Genomic DNA, 19,433 nt, shown 5'->3' with positions numbered 1-19,433 from the left:
AAATGTTGTACATATTTGTGGAGGAGTTGCAATGCAAGAGAAGCCAATTAATCTGTGTTTTCCTTCCATTAAGGACTAGATTTTATAAGGGCTGGCTGCGCCTAAGGGCCGTTTCACACCTTTGTTCTGCTGCAGGCTACCATGGTCTCTCTTTATAGTAAATGGAGAGTTTGAGAACCATTTTTGCATGTAGCTGTTCACTTCACAGTACCCAAAAACAACACCTGGTTGTTGTTTGAAGATTTGGGCCATGGCCATGGCCACAACCACGTGTAGGTCTAGTTATCTGTGGGCATAAAAGATCCATGAAAAGTGGCTTTTGGTAACAGTTGCTTGTGGAGGAACCGCACTATGGTGGAAACTGCAGCAGTTTTCTATGCGCCAGGCAGTGGTCAACTAATAATTTGCAGCCTCAGGATGGTCAACCACACCATACAGTTACAGGAACATTGGGGCTGTCATTTCTGACCTTCCACTGTAAATTGAAGATCTTTTGCTACTGAAATCAAGATTTTGATTTACTGACCTGGATCAAGATGCATGTAAAGTTACATTGAGTCAGAACTCTCAGTCTCAGACAGCATGCTAAGCATTCAAGTAATTGGATCAGCATGACAGCCAGGCAGCAAGAATTTCCAGGAGGATAGATTTCCAATTACAGCATTCATATTTGCTCAGTGGTGACTTATTAGTGTATCTGAACCCTAGAATACAAATGTAATGATAGCACAGAAATGTGTGGTAATATCCAACGCACAATAACACATGAACTACAGTGCGCTGCCATAAATAATAATATTGACTTACCAGCACAATGCAATGGACTTATGATTTGGTGCAAAAAGGATTTACTAAAATAATATAGACCCATACTATGTCCCTAGTAATAAATTATTTGCAGATTAGGAGCCATTTCATCATCAGAACGTAAGATAAAATAATCAATATGATTTATATTATGGTCTAAATGCCATTAATAATTATAGTCCAGTCCTAGGATGATGAGCTGGCAGCAACAAGCTCTAGCATAGATTTAAAATGACTTTAATATGCCAGACAGAGCCGTGAATGGAGCCTCTGTCTTTGGTATCTGTGTGCTGCTGGTTCATCTTCTCAAGACTAAAGTGCTTTGGGGCACGGGTGAGTTTCCATTTGTCTGGCACCCGGTCTATCAGTAGAGAGACCCAGAAATGGGCTTGTGGAGCCATGAAGTTTTTAAATTAAATGAAAAAAATATAATTAAAGCTATTCCAGAGCAGAGAGCAGAGATCTCCTTTACCTTTCCTGGTATTCTAGCTACAGCTGTAACACAACCTCTCCCTGCAATGCCGTATGGGTATTCTTCAGTACAGCTGGGTCCATATGTTAGAAGAATTAATGCTGCCCCTCAGCGCCGGTGTTCTGTCTGAGAATGCTACTCAGATTTTGCTAGCCTAGCCTTATGGCAGCAAATAATGATAGACAGACCGAATGTCTTTAAATAATATTCTGTCCAATATTATATTTTAATAATGATTTTTTATTAATGTTCCACATGTCCTTAAATAATCTAAATTAATAACCTAATTTAATAAGCCACTTTCTGCTACTTTTGGGGAAAGACAGTATAACTTTTCGAAGGCTAATTTGTAAGAGAAGCTTTGAAAAAAGACAAGTTAAATCATCACATTGTGCTTCTCTACATAGCTGGAATATTTTAGGTATGGTAGCAAAAACAAAAATGGTCATTCTTCCAAGAAAAAGCATCAAGCAATGGGAGTCCACACTATCAGACTATGCTAGGCTCCATAACTGGCACTTTTTAGTTACAGTGACAAAATTTGCGCATGTGCACACTTTCTAATTTAGATATGTACAGTGCAAGTGGAAGCTAAATTCCAATGGAACAAAGGTGGACTCAATTCATTTTTTCATTGTGACTTTGCAACTGTGAAACAGTGATGGTCTGCTGTCTATGTATGCACTTTCATTATGTCCTATTAGTAGGTAACTCTAGGTATATGACTGTGCAATCTCTAAATCCGAATCTCAGTCCAAGAAGTAGATGCTGAGCCTGGATTATTCCTTGACAAAGATTTTGTCTATAAAGAAAGAAAGATGAAGGCGTAGTTTGAGGAGTACGGTCATCTCAGGATGAATACCTATGTAAGTGTTACACTTACACTCTACTTAGCATGCACGTACTTAATGTATATCTCATGCCAAGGCTACCAATCCTCCATCTTTATGTAACGTACAGCCAATACATCATAGCATGACACCTCCTGGAAATGACTGTCGGTGTCAGGAAGGTTATGGAAAGGCACAGAAGTGAGGTGTAAGAGGCAGAGAAGTGAAGCGTGTCAGTGAAAGGCAGGAATGTATGATATGTTGTCATATTGATTGGGCTCTCTGGTTTCAGCAGCTGCTGCCTTCTCCCTGGTTATCAATGACACAAAGTAGAATCCGTCAGACTCCAAACTGTGTGCCCTGTGTAATATATAACGGGTCAAGCAGCTGCTTTTATATTTGTGTCCACCACCTCCACCAAAATCCAATATATAATAAAGCCATATACCCAAATTACTTGTCATAGTACAGTCATGATCCTCAACCATAAAACCTTGTTGTGGGCTCCCCTTTAAGGCAGTTAGCTGGCATTAGTTTACCAAAATAGCAGACTGGTCCAGGAAACATTATGTGTGTTACAGCAAGCTTTGACTTTAAAAATTGTTAAAGAGACCCTGTCTTTACTAGGGCAGTAAGGACTGAAGAGGAAAGCCACGGCCTCTTGGGATACTTGCATTACATATCCCAGGAGGCTATGGGCTGCTCTTTCTACGCATGCCCGATATTGAACATGCATCAACAGGGGTTTTCTTCTAAAGTAACAAAAAAGTCATCAATCTCATGCCTGCACAGTTTTTATTCTTACATTTGAAAGAAGACACGTCACCCAATCTTGCACCTGCAAGAAGAGTGGGGGCCGAGATAATGGAGTAATTACCGAGGTCAGCTTGTGGATGGATCGAGGCGTTTTCACAAAGTTGAGGTGCACTGACCTAGCGGATGGATCTAGCTTGGTCTTACATAATGGAGCGCAACACAAATGTGGTGCCGCACAGTTGCTAATGCTAAAGGTGCTGCAGCCACTCCTCTTCAAGGCCACCTAATTCCACATATCACCGTATTTTGGTACTAACAGTATAGGTACAGAAAAATATTAATTTGTATACCTGTTCATATGGCAGAAAACCAAGGGAGTTCCTGAATTTCTGTACTGGGTCACCTTTACCTCTGGTGTTAGAATTTTCTAACTGGTTAGAAGACGCAAACACTTCACTGTCAGACACTATTTGCTGGGCCCCTTTCCTTAAGACAAGCAATATAAACCTAGTATTACTTTCTCGGTTTCAATAAGTTATTACGTATCCTGCACGTTTGTTTCACCTCTGCTAAACAGAAGGTATCTGAAAGGTCATAAATAGTTGGAAGTTGCAGGACTCGAGACGCCCCTGTGGATTTTTTACTGAAGCAGCTGTTGGCCAGTGTATTGAGTGAGCCCAGGAACGTCACGCTGTGAACAGGACAAGCTCAGCGAGCCAACTCCATCTCCGAAGCTTACAGTTCAGACACAAGGGAGAAGAGGCACAAGTGAAGAAGACATTAGGCTTGATGGCTGGTGCTCTGATGTGTGCAGGATAGCCTGATCACTTCTGTGGTCAAGGTGTCATGCACATGACTAGTCATGGCTTCTATACACTTCAGTGGACATCAAAGAAACAAAAAAACCTTCATTATTTCTGCTTATTAGTACTTACACAGTACAAAAACTCTTGAAGTGTAATTACAAACATTGCTTTGCGTAGATTGGGGAAGGTTTAGGGGCTTTGTCTGTATTAAGCTGCGTACACACTTCCAATTTTTATCGTTGGAAATGAACGATGAACGAACGACGAACGATCGATTGGGCAAAAATCGTGCTATACGATCGTTCGCAGATATCGTGCAGGATCGTTCGTCGTTCGTTTACCAACGATAATAATTGGAAGTGTGTACGTAGCTTTAATCTTTGCTTATTCTAGATTTCTAGAGGCAGAATGTATAGTTGGGGTATGTATGACCCAGCCTTTCTCAAACAGGGTTCTTTGGAACCCTAGGGATCCTCCAAAGGTTGTTATAGGGGTTTCTCGAAGGTAAATTTCAGACTTACCTTCAGTAATGCACAGCTGTAAAGTCTCAACTCCTCTGCCAAATTTGCTTTCTATGATTTTGCTGAACACTCGAAACTATACACTGTGGGCCTGATTTATTAAAGTTTTCCAAGACTGGAGCAGATAGACTATCATGGGAGAATCCAGGTCAACCAACAAACCTAGAATGGATCTCGTCCAGGATTAAAAACATTTGCCAACTGGTCTCAAATCATTTTAGAAAACTAATTTCAGGTTTTCTGGAATATGTAAGCTATCTTCACCAGTCTTTGATGGTTTAAATATATCAGGCCCTATGTGTATCAAAAGCTGAAGCAAATGTGATCAGCCCTTCCCATTTTTCATGGACTTTAATTAATATTTATTATTTACATATGGGGTTTATTTGGCCATCCTGCCCAAGAATGAACACTTTTACAGACTGACCATCCACTCACTTGATCCAGTAAACTGCTTGCATTAGGGGTTGGGGGGGCTTAATAAGAATACTAAGGCAGGGTGCGGTTAATTTTCAGTTTGCTCTGTACATTTTACCAGCTCTCTACAACGAAATATTTTTCAATAATATTTATGTTAATGACGTAATAATGATAGTTACCAGAAAAGAAACACAGACAGTGCAAATTGTACCAATCTTTGACTCTTGTGGTCGGCGGAGATGGGCCCTTTTTTATGGGTGATCAGTGGAAAATTGGATGTAAACGGCAAAGCATATGTGGTTCGGAATCTATCAGAAAATTGCTTAAGGAACCCATAGCCTTTTGGAGGAATGATACTGTATAAAAGAAAAGCAGGGGTAGAAAAGACACCAGTGGGTTTACTTTTTATACTTGCCCATGACATCTCTTTAGCTCACCTGAGTTGGAGTGCTGCAGGGGTCTATCACTTACCCCAAATAGCACCCCTTTTTCTTAGCTGAATGGTATTGCCAGAACAAAATATACACCCAACAGGCACATTCTGAAGAAAAGTTTCTCTTTTACAGTTTTGAAAAGTTGGAGTAGGAAGAAAAGGCTGCCTATAGCTTTATTTTTTTTTAATAAACAAAAATAACAACCACCTTCTTATGTAAACCTACAGAAAACGCGTGGTAGAAGAAAAATTTTACTGCCTACACTTTCTTCTATATTGTTGAGTAATTTTTTTACAGTCTGCTTTCACTTTGGAATTATCTGTAATCACATCTTGCCAGGTACAAAAACATTTTTTCTCTGGCATTTACCCTGTTTAATCAAGATGTTAGTAAGGAACATTACGGTCAGACTGCCGTGTCAGGTGAAGCAGAAGAATGGCATTGGTTCTGCTACAAAGACAGCTCACACATCATGTCGTCTGCTGCAATGCAAAACATTGCAAGCAGAAAGTTTCAGAGCATAGATCATTCATAGGAGAAAAAAACAGCATAAGTGTCTGGCAGTGGCATTTTATCTGGTTTTACATTCTCATTCTAATCTTGAAGCTGCTTAACTGCAGGTCAAATGCACCGGTCAATTAATTCTGAAGAAGCGAAAACTATTTCACCACATGAAAAACCACAGTCACTTGGACAGACACAAAGGCTGCAACAGGCTGACACCCCATGGGTGCAGCCTAAAACTGGCTGTAGCAATACTTTGTGCCTAAACACATTTGGTCTATGTCACCTTTAGAAAGCCAAACCTCAGAAATGCCATGAAGCCATTGCCAGAGTGCATGTACACAGACATTGGTTGAAAAGAGGCTATACAAGCTCAGCACAGTGTTAACATGGGGGAATCACTGAAAAAACTTTCAGGTCTTCAGGAAACCCCTTCTATAATTATTATTTTAATATATAATATATAAATGTGGTGGTCAATAGGGAGAATGACTCTTACATTGCTGGCTATTGGTAAGAATATCACAGATAGCCAAAAAATCATTGGTGTCATTAAACTGACATGGAGAGGCACAAACTCCTCATTGCTCAAGCAACCCCTTGCAAACTCTGGAGGAACCCTGGTTGAAAAACATTGGCTCAGCAAATGCAACAAAGAATGGAAGATGGTGAAAGCTGTAGTTTCCAAAAATTATGCCAATTTGTTTTTGTATAACACCCAATGTTTATACAAACTAAACGTCATCCAATTACGGTTTCCTTTACATCTACTTTAAATGAGAAATTTCCCTATACGTTTCCATTTTCTCCCCTTTATAGACAGAAATACGACAGCACAGGCCATGGTAGACTATACAATGGTGGAGATATCGCTTTACAGAAGGCGTGCAGCAGCCAGTAGCCCGAGATTCAGCTGTGTTTATTTCATTCTGCAGTGCACCTATAAAGGCTTTGAAAAGTAACATGAATTTCTTACAACATTCTTACGTTTCATCTCTCCATCTCTTGCCTATATAAGAGGCTTTTCAAGGATCTGCTCTCTGCTCCTCCAGACATGCCGAGCATAAACACTTGTTCAATGGAAAGCTCCTTCTTTAGTTTTACACCGCAGCAGATGGGCAGAAAGTAAACACAACAAGCAGCATGTCCAAATATCAGCACTGAGGGCTATTTATCAATAGGAACATCCAATTCCAACATGAGAGCATAAGCCAGAGGTCAGGGATCCCCCAATAATCATAGACAGAAAATTGTATTTAGAGGAGTACGTTATTCGATTATCTTGGCAATTAAAAGACAGGCTTTACAGCTCTTATCCAGTGTCTTGTTTGCCTTCACTTTTTTATAAATTGTGATTTTTGATTTTGCGATTACCTATACCAGTAAAAAGTCAGAATTGCTTTAACTACTAAAGGTGCCATATCATCATTTATTCAAGAGGTGTGGTTCTTCCTGATGGCTGGGTGCTAAAGCCAACACAATACAGGGGACTTTAAAGACACTGGAACCACGAAGCATGTAGATGATGGAAACAAGTGACAAAGCATTTTTGTAAAACAAATCTAAATGAAGGGGGTCCTAAACCATTTCACTGACATTCACAGATTCCCACGCAGACATTGGATATTGTATAGGCTATTCCTAGTACCACCTTCTATTATTTAGTATCAGCCATTTTAGGGTATGGGTTGTGCAATGTTCTATGCTGGGTTTCCTTACAGGAAGTCACATGTGTACATGGAAATATCATCCCACATGATCCGACTGTCATCCAAAATACTTTTAATTTAAAAAACAAATGTACTTGTAGACATGATGATTATGTCTGAATTTGTGTAGGTCATCCAAGTTTTTTTGTCTACTTATTTATGCTTTCCCAAAAGAAGGCCAGCACCAGGATTTACCTACATAACCACCTCCATGTGTGTGTCCCCCCGCCATGATCACCTCTTTTACAAAGAACACTTTCTTGAACTCTGGTTTCTAATTTGACTTAGAATAATATACCCATAGAAAAATATACTCGTTTAAGATGGCTATATCTACTGACATACTGACCAGGAAAATGCTGTAGGCACAGAGGTATTCTGCTCCTCTGCAAATTTTGCTCAGTTCAAATCACATCAAATATTGAAAACTTTATGTTAAATTTGTTCAGATTAATAGAAACATGAATGCAGACCCCAGTGTCTCGTTATGTAGCAGGAGACCTTTTACTTTTAAATGGGTCTACAAAACAGGAAATAAAGATGGTGCTCTCCAATGGGACAAAGCAGGTAATAAAACACTAAATTAACCTGATGTGGGTTCGAACCATTTCCTAACACATTAGACAAGAGCAATTTTTATCCTTTTTTATGTTTTCCTTTTTAAAGGTTTAACAGATTTGGACATTAGACAAACTTTCTACCACACACATAACCTACTATTAATAATGAAAGCAATTTTAAGCACAACTTAAAATTCTGAGGTCATCTTGTGGGTTAAACCCAAAGGAACAGGGGAAGCAAGTATAAAGGTACTCGTTACTGCACAGGGACAATGGCTAATATTTTTGAAAATGTCCAGTTTTACTCAATTATTTAACTGCTTTTTTTCCATGCATAGTGTACATGTGAAGGAGACATGGCATCTGTTTGGCCAACCAAAAATAGGGTATTTAAAATTGTTTTTCTCATTAAAAGCGTCTACCCATGTTTGACCAACTACATACATAGGTCGATACAATAAAAATCTATATATCAGTTTACAATAAATATAGAGTACCAAAATCTTACCGTATCATTTCCAGATGCAGATACAGAATTTCTACCCATGTGCCCTTGGTCTCCATTCTGTTCTTCGGTACCTCGTGTCAAAAGAATCCTAAAATGGGGCTGTCTGCCGTTTTGCTCTTGCCTTATTTCAAAGGAGCATCCCTGTCCTTGCGAGGGGAGGTCTCTGGAATCATTCGGAAAATCTTCTCTTGAGTCTTTACCGCAAGGCCTGCCATCTTGAGTGGTTTCATTCTCTACTGGGCTGATGCTCTCAGCTCGTGGCTGCAGTGGATAGGAGGTACTCCTTTCCAGTCTTATGCGAGGATAGCGAACCAGTCGGTCTCCTTTGGTGCCTGTAAACCCAAAATTATATTCTCCCGTCAAGTTGCAGTTAGTCGTTTGTGACTGCTGGAGCTGGAATACAAAACATCTTTTTCCAGGACTTCCTGATGTGTCTGGAAGATGCTGCAAAGACCAGCGCCTTGGTTCTGCAGTGGAACTGTTTTGTCCTTCGTGACACGGCGACAGCAACCTTACCTGCCGGATGTCTGTGCCATGATTCTGGCTTTTCACTCTCAATCCGCCAACGTTTTTGCTGCATGTTGACACTGTAATCTCCTCCTCTCCATCTGTCGCATAATTAATATTGCCATTCTGCTCCCCAAAATGTCGTACGGGAGGTCTAGGAAGAAAGGGGGTTGCCCCATTAATAGGCTGCCCCACGGATTCATGCAATCGAGGAGGAGAATTACCAGGTGTATCCTGTGGACTGCTTAAACAAGAGGAATTTTTCCTGACGGCTGAAATGTAGCGTTCGTTGAAGTCTGCAAAACCACAAGAAAAAACCTCATCGGAGAAATCAGAACTTTCGCATTCATCTGGACTTTTGCGCTGCAATGAGATCTGCATGGAAGAACTTCGGGTAGGACGCACATCAATGTTCTGCAGCAGCTGGGGGATAAACATGGAGGTGCTCCTTTTTAAGGCGCTGTCTTCTTGGAGGGTCCCATCTTCACAGTGCCTGGGGTGAGAGCCGTTCCTCCTCGGCAGTGTGTGGAATGCCATGAAAAAGTCATCTTCTCTCTCCTGTTCTAGGACATCGGACTCAGGGGCCGTGTTGCTTCTGCCCGAGCCAAAATGAAATCGTAGCCGGTGGGCCATGGTCTGTTAACAACCGGCAGCAACAAGAAACAAAAATTGATGCTGCAAGTTTTGCCTGGAGTTAAAAATCAAAAACATAAACTCCGAGAAAAAGCATCCCATCTGCCAAACTGTTAGCACTGCAGCCCTGATAGCGACAGATAGCCGAAATAGCCTAAGTGACAGGCAGCATTCCAGGCGTGACTGGATAAGAGCTATCACAGCTTCCACATACTGTGACATAGGGTAGGGTGGCCCAAGTCATGTGACTCTCTTCCCCCTTCTCTCTTCAGGGCAGTCAAAGGTTTTTTTTTCTGTTTTAGGTCCTCGTTTTTTCCCCCTTGTGTGTCCAAGAGCCAGCAAGCCTGAAACAGCACCTTCCCAGCTGCTCCTTTTCCATCAGAATGGAAGAGCAGAATCAACGGGAGAGCTTTCACAGTTGACTAAAGCAGCAAACACTTTGGGAGCTGCTGTAAACCTAAACCGCATCGTATTCATTGGGCACTTCTCTCTTGGCAGGGAAAAAAGGAAAGAAAAAAAAAAAGTGAGAGAAAGAGGGAAGGGGGAGAGAGAAAACACAGAGCCACTTCACTGCTACAATAAACTTTGTGAATTGCTTTCTAGAACTAGGACAAGGCCCCTCTTCCCTATATGATCTGAAGATCACTTGCACAGTAAAATAAACTAAAAATGAAATACAGCTGCGCAGAACAAGACCGTCTGTTTCTTTTCTGAGGAACAAGTGACCTGCTATCCGGATTAAAGCAGTTAACATGGGCTTACGTTTTCTGGCTTCAGGAAAAAAAGTTTCTAGCAACCAAATTCAGATGGTATTTTTTTACTTTTGCTTGGAGTTAGAAAATGAGTGGAAGAGTTTGGATGCCATTGGCAAAAAAGGCACTTTATATATTATACATTTATATGTTAGAATTACCTGGTTGGTAGTAATTCAGGTTTACTATTGCAGTATTCAGGAAGACAAAAATGGCCAAAGAGATGACCACAAGAGGCACCAAAATGATGTTCTCCCCATGTTTGTGTGAGCCTCCACCTGAACTGGACAGTTCTGGGTTATTACGGTATGAAAATTCAGTTTTAGTAAAAGAAAATCCTTGTCAAGTAAACTATAAACTACAGGACGTTTGATAAACTAAAAAATGTATAATATACCCTATAAGGATTTTACAAACCTGCCTGTCTATGGCCATAGGATACTACAGGCTGTGGCTGGGTTTTCTAGAACTAGAGTTCTAAATTGGAGGTCCTGCCATCAGGTTAATCACAAAAGCTGCATCTCCTTATGTGTGCAAAAGTTTCTGCATGAATTTTACCTTAGCCAAAAAGCATACTACAGGAAATGTCATTAGTTTGACTTCACAATCGGTGCAGACTTCTGGAAAAGTAGGTTTTTAACCAGATATGTAGAAGAGTAGAAATTGTAGAAAGTTATGTACACTGACTGCTGTTGCAACAATTCTGAAAAGTGAGTTTCTAAATAAAAGACTCAAGTTAAAAATTGTAAATCATACACCATTGTCATGTTAAGTATTGTTTTTAGCCTTTTATTTTACTTTTTGCATCGTGATCGCACTGCTGGTCTCCAGTAACCTCCCTGCAGCCACTTCTGTCTAAATGCACTGTCTCATGCAATTATTGCACATTATTTTCCAGTGCTGGTTTTCTCTTGGTGACAATGGTGGACCATGTCTAAATATTATTTATTGAACTGGTCACTTGGGGTCTCTTGTGGAAGCCCAAATAACAGTATGACAAAACAGTTACTGAACACTGTCACCCCATAATGAGAACTGCCTGAACAAGGTAATTTACGCAGACTTATGGTAAATTTTAAAATATTGAAATAGGTTAACATTAACATAACATATTAATTATAACACTTGAATAATACAATTTTCCTTCAAGCCTGACTCAAAGCCCATAAAATACTCTCCATGATTCAAATTTTGGGTTTCTTTTCATTGGCTGCTGAGTGGACTGTACTGCATTGAGGAGATCAATACAACAATTCAAGCCACAGCTAAAACCAAAGTAAACAGAAAAAAGTACAAATACAAAATATAAGTATTGAAAGTAACCTTTCCAATAGACTGATTTGTGGGCTGCTTTCCATTAATTCAAAATCAAATAAAAATCCCACCCTCCTACAGATTTTTTATATAACTTCTTGAAAACGCTGAAACCTTCTTATAATTCTATGTCTATTTGCCAAGAAATTAAAAAAAAGGAAAACCCTTATTAACATAACAAATTTGTAATTTTGAATAATTTTCCAAGCCTATTGCTTATTCTTCAGATCAACTTTAAAAATCTGAAGTAATAACCTTGCCATTTTGTCCGATTTATTTATTTATGTTAAACACTACCAGGATCCAAGTTTCAAACACAGAACCATAGCAGATATGTAAGCTCGGTTTAGTTTACGAGACAAGTGCCAAGGCTCAGCACAATCAGTCATTGTTCTTGCTGGATACAGAGCCAGCAAAGACATCAGCACTTAGTAAAGGACGCCCAGCAACAGCCCTGTGAACGGAGACCGGCAGGTGCAAGATCTAGTACTGCAGAAACATTTAATGCAAAATTCCAGTTCCAAACTAAAGAGTGGAAATAAAATAGTTTTTAAGTAGCTATACTCTACAAGTACAACCACAAACTTACACAAGTGTCTACAAGTACAAACCACAACCGTTATTACCAAATGGAGATACAAAGCATTCTACAAAACTACTGAAAAAAAAGTTACCTTCCTTAAGAAAGACTCTGCTACAAGACCATTCATTTCCACAACAGTCTTATTATAAGAAGTTTTTAACATAGAATGCATTTTATTCATATTTTTACCTGTAAAAGCCTAAGAGATTTCAGCAGCCCCAGAAGACCTATCAAAAGGCACTAAAGTGCCCCCATTCTCTATTTCCTGGGCAGTTACATAAAATGTTATGAAGGTAGGTAGGGGGAGAGGCAGAATATCTGGGCCAGCACAGACAGTAGCTACTCCCAGAAGAGGAGAAGGCTATGAAATGCAAAAAAAAAATCAAGAAAAATGTAAGAAATAAAAAAAAAACACTATATCATTTTACATATATTTTTCATTCCACTGTGTATGGGACAGTTTTAGATAATTTTAACTGACTATTGACTCTAGACCAAGTCAATCACCAACTGTTGCAATTGGTGTTACAGTAGGAAAGTAGTTGCTGTTACAGTAGGAAATTAAAAAAGTCAGGAAACCTGACCTTGTGTGGCTAACTGAATAGATTGTAGATGTACAGGCTTTCAGAAACACTATTGCACCATACACCAAATAGATTCAGTTTGGTGTAAAGGTACCTTTTCATTCCTCATGGTTTCAATGGAAACTGTTGATGTTGGGTAGCCTTGTCCAGCTTGGCCAAGCTTTTGCATTTTATAAAAAGTTAATTAATTACATAAAATGTCTAATAAATTGCCACTGTGCATGGCCAGTGGATTCCTCCTCTAGATGAGCAAGCCCTCCAGTCTAAGATCACTCAAGCCTGTTCTGCATCAACACAAAACACTTTTCTTCTGAAAAGTAACACTGCTTCTATCCCAGCTTCTACAGATGTGATTCTGTAACATAATCTGCTATCTTCCAGATGGTTGGATGTGTGATGATTTGGTTCCCATGCGTCATGTCTGATATCTCCCTTTCCATTCACTGGAAATCCTATTTAATTAGAGCAGTGCCAATTCCTGGAAAATGTGGAAAATCTATGTTGTAGTGATAACTGGGAAAAGGTTTGCAAATACCTACATGTATGTAAAATATGATCCAGAAGAAGCATAAGGGCTCCTGTACGTGGCCTTTAAGAAGGCGGCCCAGGAAAATGTTCTTCCATGGGCTGCAATCAGCCTATTTAGCTTAGCGCAGTTCAAAGGATCTGAAAAATCTGAAAAGCTAATATAAAATTTTGTTTGCTAGAAAGAAACTGGAGAACAACTTGAAGGGAAAAGATTCAGACCCCATGCAAGCAGTGTCACCAGTAAAATCTAAATTCAGAACTCAGAGTAGTAAGACAGGATTTCTAAACACTTCGTCCTCCTGGCCACTATGTATATATCACCTTGCATGTAGCTTTAGCATACTCTGACCTAAAGAGGACATCCTACACTGTACCGTATATCACTCTGGTCGGCATCTCAGATCAGTGGGATGTTTGACCACCCAAGCTGAAGGACACACTACAAAGACCCAGCTATTCTGATGGATGGACAAATGACAGACCTACAAAGCTCCAGACACTTGGCGTCTTTTGCAGCACCTGAGCTGTCTTTTGATCCTACAAACATAGCAAAAACTATGAGATAAATATGGAGTACTGCAGCATTCAATCACAAATATTTTTGCACGCTTTGGATAATACATAGGGCTTCTTTTACAGTACATTATTACATACAATACAATGCCGTATTAATTACCTTTTCCTTTAAAAACACTTTTGAATTTTTATAATATAAAAAAGTGGTAAAGATTTAATAGCTTAGTTACCAACTACACACAGGGAGCCAGAATGTTTCTAGTAATTTCAAATATTATTTTTGTTTGCTAAATGTAAAACAACTCAAAACATTTTATATATTCTTACAATTCCAATACAAAAACATTTGGTAGCTGCATTAGTTTTATCAGATCTAGATGTGTAGTTTGTAAGGATATAAGTATTGCTCTTCTTATGATTTTACTCATATGCTTATATTGCCGACCTTTTTAGCATGGAAAGGATACAACTTCTCCACAAAGATTTTTACAGCATTTGAGTTGTAAGAAGCATAGAGTATTCAGAAGAACCAGAAAAATCAGAAAAGTTACTAATGTTGGATGAGGAGACCTTGGCATGCATTTGGTTCATCCTAAAGGTAGGGTTGAGGTCAAGGCTCTATGCAAGCCATTCAACTTCCCCTGCAACAAACTGGTCAAGCATTGTCTTTATGGAGCTGGCTTTGTGCACAGGAGCTGAAGTTCTGAACATAAAAGGGCCTTCTACAACTTCTCCCGCAAGGTTTAAAATGCAAAATTGCCTAAATGTCTTTGCATTCTGTGGCTCTACTCTGCACTGGAAACCTAGGACTTATTATTTGGAGAGGTAAGCAGATACATTTAGCCATATAGCAGTTGTGGTGATCAGATGGTAAAACCATTGGCTATCATTGGGACAGCAATTATAGCTTCGACAGAGAACTCTACTTTTATGAGCAAAAAATCCAAAGACTTTATTGTATCAGACACTGTTCTTTCTGGTCCGTTGTTTTTTTATTGACAGGATAACTGATATATTTACTATTATTATTAATATAATAATATTATTAAACTTTATGAGTTCCAACATATTACACAGCACTGTACATTGAATAGGGGTTGCAAATGACAGACTGATACAAACAATGACACAGGAGGAGGAGAAGACCCTGCCCAGAAGAGCTTACAATCTAAGACAATATCATTCCCAAGGGAAAATATACCTGCTGTCCCTCGGGCCCCCTGAGCCTTGGTGTTCCAGCATCCCTTATATGGGGAGAAACAATGTCTACATATAGATTATCTCACTTTCATTTATCTTCTCCATGTCACAGCGCTAAACAGATGACAGCTGCGTGAGATAACCTCTGGCCCGGAAACATTTCTACACTGATAGCCTGTACCTTATGGGAGCAACTTACAGACATTCTATGTGTTCTGCATTATCAAAGTCACTTTGAAGACACCAAACTCATCCTAGGAATAGCAACAGCTACATATTCAGTATATATGCTTCTTTTTAATCACCCCTCACAAAATTGATGGATACTGATTAAAATATGCTCACATAGGTTGCAGTAGTCATGGATAGATACAAAGAATAGCAAAATAAATAATAAGATTGATATATATTGGCTCCTTTACTTTTTCATCATAGCAGGAAAGTGTAAGGCGCTCTCATTTGTGAGAATTCAACAAACTAATAGGAAAGAAAGGGTTCTTGGCTCAGAAGAAACTAAAGCTTACAAAATCTATCTCTTCTTCACTATCAATGAATGGGGTAGCAGGAGAGATAAGGAGTACATGACCTGGTGGGGATGGGAGGGGATCATTAAAATAAACCTAAAATTCCCCAGAAGGGAGAGCTAAATGTCAAAAGAAAATAAAAGGCCTCTTTGGCCAAAAAAAAGAATCCTGGCTCCTGGTGTATTTTTTTTTTTTTTTGTTGCCTACAGTGCATGTCACATACGCTAACTGATCTCAGTAACTGCAGGTACTGTACAGCAATTTGTCTTCAAAGACCACAAGAAAAGCAAAAAGAAAAGTCTTTTTTTTCAGTTTTGGCACTCTTCTTTCCCTTCCTTGGGCTCATTTCAGAATTGCGGTAAACCAGAGAAGTATACTACATGCTCAATCATATTTCCCGATTAAACCAAATGAAAGTGGTTGGGAACATTTTTGTGATTGCGTTGTGGCAATGCTCCTGGAAGCCACATGTTTCTTCTGGCTGTTTGATTACATTTCATTCTCTGTAGGAAGAACCGTACCACAACCACAAAAGCATTTGCTGCCCTGGCCACATAGCAGAAGCTTGCTATGCAATTGGAAGCGGCTAACTGCACAGTTTTTGACTGCAACTCTGAAAGAGGCTTTACTGTGCATGTCCTCGGGTAGCCTGTCAAGTCACTTCTGCAAAGGTAAAGAACAGGGGGAGCAGAACTGCTGAAAATAAATTTTTTATGATGTTGATGAATAAATGTATGGTGCCTGCAGCTATGGGGGTCAGTGAGGACAGATTTTAAAGCAGATATTTATTAGAATGCAAGTGTTCAGAAAGTCAGCCATGTGCACTGCAAACTATAGATTCTGATACAAACAGGTGCAGAAGCTGGAATACACTGATCTCCAACTGGTGATCACTGTCATTTATCCAGCACCAACACTCTCTAGCACAGTGTTACTCAACCAGGGTTCATTGGAACCCCATGATTCCTCAAGAGGTTGCTAGGGGTTCTTTGAGCAATGAGCACTTTGTGGATCTAAGATCAGTTTATCTGATACCAATGATCATTTTGGTTATCTGTAAAAATGACATTCTTTCCACTGGGCAGCAATGTAAGAGGCATTCTTCCCACTGACCACCACACTAATGTACTCTGAGCTGTGGATATAGTAATTATAGAAGGGGTCCCCTGGAAATTATTTCAACCGTTATCCTGTGTGAAGAAACACTGCTCTAGTATGTCAGTGGAGAAAAAATCTGACTCCTTGCAGAAATTACCTTTATCTGTGATGTCACTAAGCGCCATTTTTAAAATGCAGATGGAGCTACTGACATGAAAAAGAAAAAAAATTGCATGCAGCAAAGAGCCATAAACATTCTGAAAGATAGTTTACAAAAACTGAAGTGTGTTAAAAGCTTACACTTTAAGATTACAAAGCGTACAATAAAGTTATGGAATACATTTAAAAAACTATTTCTCTCCAACAGTTCAGATTTGGACTGAAAATATTTTTTCCTGGCCTTTCAAACAGATCATATTGTCCAGTTCCTGAATGATTTACTCAGCTGTGAAGGAGCGCACTCAATACAGTAAATCATATAACACAATATTGAACTGCTCAGCAAAGGGCAGGCAGCAATGCACTTACCAATCGATTCTCATCAAACACTTCAAACAGTAGCCTGTGATTAGTAGGATGGACCTGCATGGGAAAACATCAAACACTTGTTAGAAGCAAAATAACATTTTAGTGCCCTAAGTAAACCTGTCTTCAGGAAAAATAAAAAGGGTGAATGTAATAATATTTCACTCTAAAAATGCTATATATATATATATATATATATATATATATATATATATATATATCCAAAAGTAGAGTAGGAAAGGGTTACCAGACTTTGTTACAACCCTGCACTTTTTTATGACTATGTCCCAATGGGAAGCATATCATCCCGGTGACATTACAGTTCCGACTCACTGTGTGAAAGCAGAGCATGACCATACTGAGTAAAGCCGCATACACACATGCAATAATAGTCATTGGAAACGATCTTTCACCATGCTTCCCAACGACTAACATTGCACGATGCATGAACGAGTGCTATACACACAGCACCGTTCTGCTCTATGGAAAGGGGAGAACGATGGAGCTGCACCCTGCTGCGCGCTCTCCCTCTTCCCCTGCATCAGGATCAATAGTTGTGCATCGTCCATGGATCTGTCAGAACGGTCGTTCAGACGATGGACAACACACGCCATATTCTTGATTATCGGGACGCTGATTATCAGGCGAGAACCGTGGGACGTGTGTACGCAGCTTAAGAGCTATAAGTTCACAATCAGCAAAGTTTGTGCTCTTGATTTGAGAACTTTAATTCCAATTTATTAGATTGTAAGTTCTTCAGGGCAGGGTCCTCTCCTCATCCTGTGTCACTGTCTGTATCTGTCTGTCATTTGCAACCCCTATTTATTGCACAGCGCTTCTTAATATGTTGGCATTATATAAATACTGTTTATTATTATTAATAATGATAATATTAATAATAATAACAGGGGACACAAAGAGCAAAGATCCTGCATGCTGCCAGGGCACAGATTTTTCTCAGATGCTTTCCAAAGGAAAAAAAAACTGTAAGACATTTCAAATCTTTAATTTTTAGCCCCTGGACTGTATTTAGCCTATTCATACTTTCAACACTAAAAATTAACCCTGACTTTTTAGGAATGGCAAAACGGTCATAAATGGCAACCCCATATATTGCTGATGACAGGTTTACTTTTAAAGAGAGCTCATATGTTAAATAGCACAAAAGGTTTTAATTGGAGCTGAACAAGAATAAATCTGAGTTAGGAAATAGAGGCCAAGTATCATGGATGTGCATATCTAAAGAGTTGCTGGAAGCCTTGAATATTTCTAATTACAGAGCTGGGTCTCATCATGTGACTATAGAAGGAGATCTCTAGAAGTTAACCAGCTCTGGACTTATAAAGACTGAAAACGTTTTTTTTTATTACAATTTATACAGCATGGTGAAGGTTTAAGATTCTGAGCTTTAATATTTCTTTCCAGGGTTCTGTAAGAGACATTTACCCTTGTTTCCTATACTAATTTTAATGTTACCAGCCAGGAAGTGAGGGAGAGTCTACAACTGTGATACAGACAGCAATAAATTTTGACAAACTGGAGCCTGACCCTATGTTACTGGAAGAAATCATCTTTATTTTTGTATGTGCTACTGTTGCAGATTTTTCCTCATCGACTTTCATTGCAATAATTCCTGTTGATAATACCATAAAGGTCACACACTCCCTGGGTGAGGACTACAAGAGGACATTGCTCAGACATGGGCTGCTGTTGTCACTATCAGTAATCCAGTCCTGAGTCATGATATGCAGCCCATGTTACAGTCAGTGCATGTAGACAACTAGACATAAAAGACCCGAAAGAAGAAATATGAGGCTCGGAGATGGGAGAGAAAAAAAAGGTATAGAAAGGAACAGGTGAAATGCACGGGCAGCGAAGTGGATCATCAATTTGCTCTTCGCTGCCCAGCACCAGTTGAGACTGCGGCCAGATAGGTGAACTCTTGTGGCATCTGACGGTGCTTTGCTTATATTATGTGGCAACAATTTGCAACATATGGATTTAGTTCATTTGATTGATACCCTGAGATAGTGTGAATACTTCAGTTATGGAATGTCAAGAGCTCAACCACAAGTTATGCTTGATGTGGTGGGACAGAGCAACTTTCCTCCAAGCTGGAATGAAATGTCATTTTCACATACTTCTCCCTGGACTTAAATGAGGATGGAAACGGCCAACGTTTGGGAAGCTTTACAGTGAATTTAGAGTAAGTTTGCAGCCAGGAACAGAAGGCTGTTCCAGCAGCTGCCCCTCATTAAAGCAAAGTCTCATATTTACTGGGCAGGGGTGACGTGGAGAGCGAGAGAGCCATGTCTCCCTCCCCCCACAATACACATACGGTA

At 39.5% G+C, this 19,433-nt stretch overlaps 1 protein-coding gene across 11 annotated transcripts in view; it reads right to left on the bottom strand.

The window, feature by feature from the left end:
• Nucleotides 1-19,433, bottom strand: part of NEDD4L (NEDD4 like E3 ubiquitin protein ligase) — a 221,180-nt gene that overhangs the window by 88,411 nt on the left and 113,336 nt on the right. For 8 of the 11 annotated variants that reach the window (XM_072416525.1, XM_072416527.1, XM_072416530.1 and 5 more), the window contains exon 1: nt 8,328-9,666. In XM_072416525.1, coding sequence (XP_072272626.1) covers nt 8,328-9,467 — 1,140 coding nt within the window. In that variant the 5' untranslated portion in view covers nt 9,468-9,666. Of the gene's footprint in view, nt 1-8,327; nt 9,667-17,094; nt 17,149-19,433 lie in introns of those variants that run through there. The other 3 variants (XM_072416533.1, XM_072416534.1, XM_072416535.1) reach the window with 1 other exon arrangement.

The sequence above is a fragment of the Pyxicephalus adspersus genome, chromosome 6 (assembly GCF_032062135.1).
Source record: "Pyxicephalus adspersus chromosome 6, UCB_Pads_2.0, whole genome shotgun sequence".
Lineage (NCBI taxonomy): Eukaryota > Metazoa > Chordata > Amphibia > Anura > Pyxicephalidae > Pyxicephalus > Pyxicephalus adspersus.
Note: the sequence above shows the minus strand (reverse complement) of the source record. Positions and strands in the feature narration are given on the sequence as shown.